Raw genomic sequence first — 9,922 nt, forward strand, 5'->3', positions numbered from 1 at the left:
CCTTGAGTGAGTGTGTGGGTGTTCTCTCTCATCCCCCCTCTTGTAGGGCTCGCCCCCTCCTTGTAGGGAATGGTGTTGACTTTTGTACACCTCAAGCCACTCAACTTTGGGCTTGGTTCCCACCACAAGCTTGGATCGGGTTCCCACCTCAAGTACAACCCTACCATCTCAAGCATGACAAGCACCTCAAGCATCCCAATCATCAAGCACCTCAAGCACCTTAGTCATCAAGCATGACAAGCACCTCAAGCACCTTAAGCTTGGGTCGGGTTTCCACCTCAAGCTTAGTCCTAGCTTACCTAAGGTCAAAGGACTTTTACAATAACTATTGGAGGTTTTTAATGAAGCTAACCCTAAGGTCTTATGCTCCGTTGGTTAGCCTTCCTTTTTGATAGACCATCTCTCATTTGGGCCCCTTTACCATTGGCCCCGTGTTGAGATAAATCTATAAGCACATGTCTATATCTTAACCCTTGTTCCCGTTTATTCTCCCACACTAAATGATCAATTTAATATGAGAAAATCATTTGGGTTGGTTAGATATTCGATTTTATGACATGATTATCAAGTCGGTAGTACAATTTAATTTTAAAAAATTTCGCTAATGCACTTTGTACTTGTATCCTTGAGTACTAAACGCTTGATGTCAATCTGCATATGTCCTGTTATGTTCTATAGCAATGCCCACCAAGCAAGACTAGTTTTTTTGGCAATTACGTCTCTCATGAGGTGAGGTAAACAAATCTAAATTTCTAGACAACTCGGTCTTATGCACTTCATACTTCATGTCAATCTTTGTTTACCAAGCTTCTCTTAGTTCAACCACAAAAGTCCATACGTTATCTCTCCCCATGTAAGGGTGAGTTCATACTAGGCGACGAAAGAAAAATGTAAAAGGACGTTGATCCTCCATGGCGAAATTTGATTGGTTGAAGTTGAGGCACTCTTCCACCGGGCCTTCCACTTTTCTTCTGACCCCCCCCCCCCCCCCGCAGAAGAGTTGATGGCCTCTCTGAACCCCCTTCACTTTTCCTCCTCCACACTGTTCACACTAGGACATTTAGGAAAGCTTGTTTCTTCCACCGGTTAAATCTTAACCCAACCTAAATCTCTCTCTCTCTCTCTCTCTCTCTCTCTCCCCTTTCTAGTGTCATGTCTTTTTTATAGATCTCTCAACACTCTTCAATAGATCTTTGCGGCCTCTGGAATTACGGTAAAAAATCATCCTCCTCCTCCTCCTCCTCTCTCTGTCTCTCTCTCACTCTCTCACACATGTTATGTGGGGGAAAGGTTAATCCCTCCAAACTGACCCTGCGATTGGCGTGTGTGAAGGTGCTTGGTTGGGTGGTCAGCTGTCGGGGCACAAGATGCCGCCTGTATACAGCATTGCTTTTACAAGACAGCAACAACAAAGCTTATGATGCGAGTTGGTTGTGGACTGTTGTGGAGTAGGGAACCCTTTCCCAAGAAAAAGACGACCCTGCCATGGCGACTGACGGTGTAGGGAATGGTCCTTCAGTGACCATTCCCCAAAATAATTGTGACTGCATGGCGAGCGGCTGGGAGGCCGCGAGCCATGGCGGGAGCAATTATTTTGTGGAATGGTCACCGAAGGACCATTCCCGACCGTCACAGTCGAGGGGAAGGGGGCCAAGCAAGTGTGAGGTCAGATTGTGTAGATCCGTCAGTTTTCGACATTTTACTGGCTGAGGTGTAATTCTGGCTGCTGACTTGGAGCGCTCTCATTGCAGCATGGCGCAGATATTCCAGGTGATGAGGTGAGGACATTTAACTGGCTGCCTGCAGAAATTCCATCTGCTGAGATGCGACGATGCTACTGGAGGAGGCTTAGTCCCATGACGACTGCTGACATGTCCAAAATCCGTCGGCTGCATCCATAAATTCTGCTGTGGAAGCAGCTGCCAATGGACGGCTCAGATGCCGTGCCCCCTGACCCTGGACTGTGACGGTGTAGGGAATGGCCCTGCAGTGGCCATTCCTTGAAATAATGGGCAGTGATACATTTTTTATTCCGTACGTTGAGGAGGCAAATGATTGTTGATTCTGCGTGCTGACTTGTCAACAATCTGACAGTTCAGCTTGAGAATTCCGGTGTAGAATGGACACTAGATGTACGGCTGCAAACTGCAGCCTCTCAACCAACTACCATGACAGTGATAGACCAGCAGTGATTATTGCGAGCGTTGAGGTGTCAAAGATGGTTGGCGCAAAGAGCACAAGCTGCTGAAATTTATTCTGCGTGATGCATTGTCGAGTACCCGACGGTTCGTAGGGCAGATTCCGATAGATGAGCGATTGCAATTCTCTGCCCCCGACCAACGACCATGACAGACACTTGAGTTCACACATAGGCTATCAATGGTTTTCAAGCCTAAAGCTTACCGACTTGCCCATCCTCGAATCCTCTCTTATAGTTTTGCACGAAAACGCCTCACTCTGCAAAAGCGTGTGACTTAGCTGCAATGAATTGTTGTTACTCATGGCGAGAAATTGTTGCAGCCTTCATTTTTGCAAGGCTATCTTGTGTAAGCCTAGTAAGCTTTTGATCACCACCTCATCTATGCATTAGGTATTGAAAATTGACATTGGGCTCCACATAAATTTCAAACAAATGGGAGACCTTGCCCAAATCCCCAAGTAGAATATTCCATGCCCAAATTGTCAGGCCTTGCATTCTGATAAAGCAATCCACTGAGAACACTCCCATAATCTCTACAAAGTTTCTGACCTGCCCAAACAAGAGTAGGGTAAGAGGTTAGGTGCTCAATGACGCAATATAGAGTTGTGGCTCCGTTTCAACTTCATAAAAGACTCACATAGCATAATGTGAACCTCACTACATTGCAGAGACCTGCTTAGAGTGTGATTGCAAAGCACCATCTAGCTTCCAAATAATATGCTTACCATCTGACAGCTTTAGAATACAAAAATTTGCTCAAAGCCAGCTCAAACTTTGACACTTCATGAGCGTCAGAAAAAGAGAATAGCTTTGTTCGCAACCTATACTGAGCCTATTCAGGTTCTCAAGCTCAAAGCTGAGGATGCACTCAGCTTCAAACCATGTGAAGTTGACACCCATAGCTATGGTAGAGAGGAGGCAACAAGGGATGTCGAGCTTTCGATGATGGGAGACATGCCTCATTGCATCTCAGTGTGGTGGCTCACAGGGGACACAAAGTTTGTGTGCAACTCAAAATGGATGCCTCATCACTTCTTCTTTCCAAACAAGGATTTTAAACTCCATTGCTCCTCCTTCGCTGAATCAGTGTTTGTGTCAGAATCTTGACCAAGCACCCGACTAATTATCTTCTCAAAGCTCCATCGGTTCTCTTCAGCCTTCTCTGTTACTGCTGTTACTGCTGCTTCCTGCGGCTTCCTTTCATATTCAATACCTCTTCTCTTCTTTGCTTTAGGTTTCATGTATTCTTCCCCGCCTCTGCCTGACTGACCAGTTGCATCATCAAGCCCTCCTTCCCCTTTTGGCCCTGCATAAAAATGACACATGCTCTCTCTCTCTCTCTCTCTCTCTCTCTCTCTCTCTCTCTCTCTCACACACACACACACACACACACACACACACAATGTAAGTCTATTAGGAATGACAAGTGTCGACCAAGAGGCATGGCTGAACAAGAAGCATGCCACTATCTTGTCAATTCTTACACTGTTGAAACTTGAAATGTACCTCTGTATAGCTGCACACCACCTATGCCCTACAATCCATATTCACCGTCCCATGCAATCTAAGCCAAACTAATTTGGGATGGCCCATGTGCTTTTGTGTTGGTAGGTGGAGGCCTATTTCAGAGAGTGAGTCTGCTTCACATTGGTCATCTTCACTATTGGCCCATGTGTAGGTGAAGGTGGAGGCATCTTTGAGAGAGTGAGTCTGCTGCACTATTGGTTGTCTTCCTCGAGGTTCGCTGTGATGTTCGCCCGCTTGTAGAACAGAAGCGGCGATTGTCTTTTGTCACTATTTATTTTTCTAACAAGCTGATTGTGGGTGTCGTAGGGTCTCTACCCAAGGCCTTCGGGTTGCCCCCACTCCCATGGCGTTCTACAACCTCAGGCACCGCTTTTAGGCCTGCCATCAACCTTTTGGCTGAGGGGCTTTAACCTCCTGTTCTTCCTTCAAAATTTGCAGGATTTCCTGTAACAATGTTTGGTCTGTTCCGCGAGCATGGGGGGCCGGGGGGGGGGGGGGGGGGGGGGGGGGGGGGGGGGGGGTCTTTCTCCACCGAGTCTTTGCATAGCAGATTTCTACCCTTGACCTGCTTCCCAGGTTCCCACTTCTATCACCCTAGTTATAGCTACTTCTCTGGCACGTACTAGTATCTACAAGGCTCTCGTACCATGTTGAAACTTCATGGCTGTTGTGTGGCGCAGCTTTTATCACTTGCATCAATTGCAAACACTCACTTTGCTACCTCCTTCGAGATCTCTGTTAAGAGGTTTCGTGGTGCAATCACTAAGGGGCTGCTGAAGTTTCTCTCTTCTCTACAACAGATGGCCAGAGCACTTTTCAATCACTTTACAAGAGGTTCTATTCCTCTGCCATTTTCTATTAATATCAAGCATTAAGCCCTTGTGGCTTTGGTGTAACCGTTTAGACAGCTTTTTCAGCTGTTGTGCTGTTGAAGACAAGTCTGTATCACATAGAACAAGTTTCAGACTAAAGCCTATGGCCTTGCTCATTAGACTACAGGTTTGTACCGACCTGGGGACAGCCCGTCTATGTGGGCATCCTCAAGGGTTTTTCAATGAAAGAAATAGAGCTTTCTTTCCTGAGCAAAAGAAAAGACACACATCCATTTACACAAACATTCAAAACTTAAATCCAGCTAAGCGTATTCCTTTTAACTTGTACAAACAAAGCCAGCTTAGCTGAGCGCTCCCACACGCAAGGCTAATGACTGAAAACATAGAATTGGACTGAACACTTGCCTATAGGATTCAGCATGCAACTAACATTGCCGTCTCTGAGTTCATAGACAGAAAGTGCAATGGGCTCCAAAAGCAAAGGCCTCACCTGAATATCAGAAAAATTACTTTGATTAGATTGACAGTCAAAGGACTAAAGACCATGTGCACACACGTAGATACAAACCGCATGCATGCTTGAGGAAAAGTGTGTGTAAATCAGCTTTATAAAAAATCTCAAGAATAAAATAGTCAACTAATGGAGACTTACATGTGCACAGCGAGTAAAAAGGGTTTGAAGCACAAGCTCGAATGAAAAAAAAAAAAAGTGCACATCAATGGCATTTAGAAAAGATAATGTATACAGCACATCTAAACTCTGTGAAGCAGGCACAGATCATTCAATATCAAATGATCTACTGATAGAAAACAAACTTTTGTGTTACATACGACCATGCACTATATCGAGGTTATAGGTGATTGATCACACCTCACTGATAAAATAAGTCATAAACAAGTTACCTCTTCAAAGAACTTAAGATGCTCATGTGAGGCTCGAAAATCGTTCATGTGTAGCACAGTGGTATACTCCTCCATAAAATGAAATACATTTTTCTCATAAAGATCAACATAACAGTCAAACTGTTTACAGCCCGCATCTGCATCCTGCTGAAAGGAAAACGCTTTGTTATGGAAGAAACATTCAAATTTATAGCTATTGCAAGCAGTTAGTTCACAAACAACAAGCTGAAATAACCTTATACTGAAACACCAAAGCACATTGCGCTCATGCACAACATGCTCTGGCAGTAGAGAGAATCATAAGATGCTAACGGCAGGATAACAGGATAAACATAAGCCTAACTGAGCTGGCACACATTAAGATTACAAGGATGTCAGCAGAATGATGACGAACCCGATGTTAGCCTTAAACACTATCAAAAAGCCCAAAGATGTAGCAATGCAATCTCTGAACTACTGCAAATTTCAGGAAAGGGCCGGTGGTATTTGTGAACGAGAGGGGCAACTGAAGCCGGTAATTGTAACAATTAAGTTTCAAAAATTCAACTCCCATTTCAAGAAGCGATATCTTTTACGATGAAATTTTGGATGTTTCTATCCACAACAAGCTCTGATTGATAGGGGAAATGAACAAACAGTGGCTCTAGAAATAGGCCAGTGGATCTAGACCCTGAAAAAAATGTTTTGTGTCCGTGAGAAGTTTTCTTGAAAATGGATGCCTCTGATGAGTAGCACTCCTCCGATCACACTCATAAGTCACGTGTCATCAAGATCCTCATGCTTTTTCTCTCGGCGAGCTGTGGCTTATAGGATTGCACTCATGCGTGTATACAAAAGAAAATAGCCTCTTCACTACGAAAGAAAGCTATCCCAAATTTTCTGCTTTGCTCCTACATTTTGAAAAAGCAAATACATAGTCAACAGTACGTGAATGAATACATAGCCTGACAAACGGTGGAATCTGATGTGAAGAGGGTATGTCCATTGCCATCAAAGTAAAGAGGAGACATAAGAAGAGAAAAAACCTTTTTCTCTCTGGCCCATATGCGGATATCTTCGCAGAGCTTTGCAACCTTGTCTATTTCTGTTTCCTGGGCCTTGAGAGTGGAGTTCAAAAGAAAGCTCCTCTTAGTATCTACACGCTTGGCAGCCTGAATGGTGAACTTTCGGAGCTTCTGCAGCTGCCTAGAAGAAACAGCTTCGGAAAGAGGTGCAATTTGAGGAAGAAGGGTGGTGCCCAGAACCTCCTTTTGACAAGAGCACTGTTGAGCATACCGAGGGCGAGCAATGGAAAAAGAAGAGACCGCAGGGGAATACTGGGAGGTTGGCTCCGGCACGCTCAGCTTAGCAGCGACACTGTTCATGACGGACGCCATAGCCAGCGAGAAGAAATATCCAGTCCTCAGGATAATATCAGTATCCCACAAGAGCTTTAACTCAAGAGGCTATCCAATCAAAATGTCTGCTTTTCGAGTGATAGCCGGTGTAACGAACGGCCTCCTGTAATCTGTGGAAATTCCCAAGATACCACTCAAAAAAAAAAAAAAGATACCCCTCAATTTCAAAAATTCTATCTTTTTGAGATCAATTTGTCCCAATTTTTACATAGTCTATAATCTAATCTTTAAGACAATTATGTTCTATTTTTAAGTGTCTTAGAGAAAACTATTCACCAATGAGCTCAGAAATACTGACAAGTGTCTCTTGAAATACAGAACAATTTCCTCTTAAGAGCCCATGATACCATTCAAAATTCTACTTTTGTCATCTTCTTCTATTGAGTAGGCGAACCAATCTTTCTATAAAGAGTTTCTTTAGATATGTTTGTGAGGTTACTAAGAGATATTTTGAATTTTTTTTTTTTGAAGTTGAAGGGCATTTTGGGATTTTTGGGTAAAATAAGAGGTGTATAGTGAGAATTTTTTAATCTTGAGGGCTATTCTAAGAATTTTCACAAATTTAAGGGATATTTTGGTAATTTTTCCTGAAAATTTCTATACTTATTCTTGTGAACAGGGTGAAGGATGACTAGGGTAAATAGGCCAATGCTCTGACACAATAATTGAAGCCTTGTGCTTTTTGTTAGATGACGTATAATTGAAGTTTCGCATTGAGCTTCCTCTTTGTGATACGAAAACCTCTTCAATTTACTTGAATATGTGTTCACGAGAGAAAGTGTGCAACAAAATGTGAGCTGAAAAAAGTTTGGCACCCAAAGAGGCCAATATAGGAATGATTTTGATAGTGGCACCTTTGCATAAGAAGAGGCACCTCCATCGCTACACTGAGATGTTGATTGTGAAACTGGACATGAGTTGTCACATTATTGGGGTATCACCTTACTTGACGTGGAGGTCATCACTTTATTGGCTTGATAATGAAGTTAAGAGAGTAGAAGTGATGGAGGTGAGTTCGGGAAACTTTGGACAGTGAGAAATGAAGGGGAGTTTGGTTCATTGCTATCCTCAAGGTGTGTATATTTGGATTCTTTTGAAGTGCAAGTTTAGGGTAAAGAAAGTAATAGATATGCAGTAGGATGGTCAGATCAACTTCGAGTTACTTCCTATTATAATGTTGGGCAAGTTAGTTATAGTCAAGATATGGTCCAAAGTTGAATGGTAGATTTTGGTACTGCGTTATTGGTTGAGTTAAATTGCATGATGAGAGAGAGTTAGTGAGGGTAATTTAGTTGAAATTTAAAGGGTTAACATCAATGTTGAAAACACCGAGGAGTATGATTGAAGTAAGTTGACGATAAAGCATATTTGTAGGCAATGTTAGGCTAACAATTGTGCCACTACATAAGAAAAGGAAAACTCGTGTGGGACATGCTACATATTTTTTATTACAATAGCAAGTGAATGGTATTGTGAGGGTATAGTTTTGGTTCTTGAAGACAAAGTATGTGTGAAGCCATCTAAAAAACATCATAAATTAGGTAATTATAATGTTTTTTAAGAGAGATAGTATTAAGAGGTTGTCTTATTAAATGATTTTTGTGGTAGTTATATGTGTAAAACACACTTAGGACTATAGGGTACTTTTTTCTTCGTTAGGAGGTTTTTTTCTCTGTGTTTTGTATATATGCCCATCACTCTAGGGTTATCTTATCTTGTATTCGCACACTAAGTAATGCACTCTTCATTATGTGCCTCGAGCTTCTTTTCCGTCTCCAAGATGTGTGTGCATTCCTGCAACCCTAATTTCAACAATTGTTTTCAAAGCAGGTTGCGTCCTCCCAGACATAGTCGCCAACACCCCCTTGCTCACTTTCTCCAATTTGGATGAGCTTTGGCAAGTTTCAACATGTCAATAGATACTTTGGAAGAGCTGTATGAGCTTTTGGTGTGCTCAAAATTTTGATTCGGACTCATTTTGGCCTTCGTTTCCACTACTATAGGTATTGCACGTGCAATTTTGTCCTTTTGTGTAGAATTTCTTCCACTACAAATTTTTGCACGATAGGTCTTCAACAGTCTACTATGGTTTGTGCTATATAGCACGTACATTTTCTCTTCTATTTTTACTCAGTTTGGGCATTTTCTACATCAAGTTCAATCTTTCACTATGGCTGAGAGCAATGATGTTTTCAAACCGTAGTTTGGTGATGACAAAAACTGGATGGAGACAACTATCCATTGTGGGCTTACATGATGTAACATATACTTGTTTCCAAGGGTGTATGGAGCATTGTTAACGGTTTTGATATACACCATGGTTCTGTGAATTCAGGTTTTGTGGAGGATCTAGCAGGTTCTAGTAGTTCTGCTCCTACTGTTACGGTTGTTTTACCTATAGCTGAACATGCTTATTGGGATAGTAGAGATGCATCTAGGCGCATGCATTGATTGCGATGTCTGCCAAGTGCACATTTGTTTAGCCAAAACAACAAAACATGCTTGGAATATTCTAGCTAGATTATATGCACGTCGCAATGAGGCAAAAATAGTATACCTATTCAAACAGCTAGAATCTAAATCATGAATGAGGAAGATGAAGTTGACATTTTTCTTGACGAAATCAAAGATATCAATGAGCAACTCACATACGTATCATACTTTTGCTTCTATTTTGAGGCTTGTTGGACATGGTAATGATAATGCTGCTAAGTTTGATGGGTTGGCATGCTGTTACAATAGGCTATGTCAAGAAAAAATAGGGCTAAATGAAGCGTTTTTTGGTCAGGCTTTTATTGTTGCACAAAGAAGAGGTAGCAATGCCAATGCTACTACTTCCAATGTTTCTTCTTTGTGTAGTAAACCATCTGTGGCAAATGCCTTCCATAACAATAATGCATTTGGTAACTCTATTAAAAGAGGAAAGAAAAAGTTGGATTGCAGCTATTACATAGTTGTTCATCGTATGATAAAGCAAAGTCCTAAGCTAAATGCTAAAGAGGCAAGTAAGAAAGAAAGTGAATCTTTTTCAAATGTAGCCTTTGCATAATATGAAAATTTTG

At 42.1% G+C, this 9,922-nt stretch overlaps 1 protein-coding gene across 2 annotated transcripts; it reads right to left on the minus strand.

Annotated features, from left to right (window-relative positions):
* Positions 1-2,902: 2,902 nt before the first annotated feature.
* On the minus strand, positions 2,903-6,899 carry LOC147430308 (uncharacterized). Of its 2 annotated transcripts, none has more exons than XM_086494777.1 (4): positions 6,489-6,899; positions 5,464-5,607; positions 4,966-5,050; positions 2,903-3,506 (listed from the first exon to the last, which is right to left on the minus strand). In XM_086494777.1, the coding sequence occupies exons 1-4, from the start codon at positions 6,837-6,839 to the stop codon at positions 3,229-3,231; spliced, it is 858 nt and encodes a 285-aa protein (XP_086350903.1). In that variant the 5' UTR covers positions 6,840-6,899; the 3' UTR covers positions 2,903-3,228. The 2 variants fall into 2 exon arrangements, with proteins under 2 accessions (XP_086350903.1, XP_086350902.1); XM_086494776.1 differs by having other exon boundaries at positions 5,464-5,610; positions 6,489-6,898.
* Between the last annotated feature and the right edge of the window lie 3,023 nt (positions 6,900-9,922).

This window comes from Adiantum capillus-veneris, chromosome 22 (genome assembly GCF_014529385.1).
Source record: "Adiantum capillus-veneris isolate H3 chromosome 22, ASM1452938v2, whole genome shotgun sequence".
NCBI lineage: Eukaryota > Viridiplantae > Streptophyta > Polypodiopsida > Polypodiales > Pteridaceae > Adiantum > Adiantum capillus-veneris.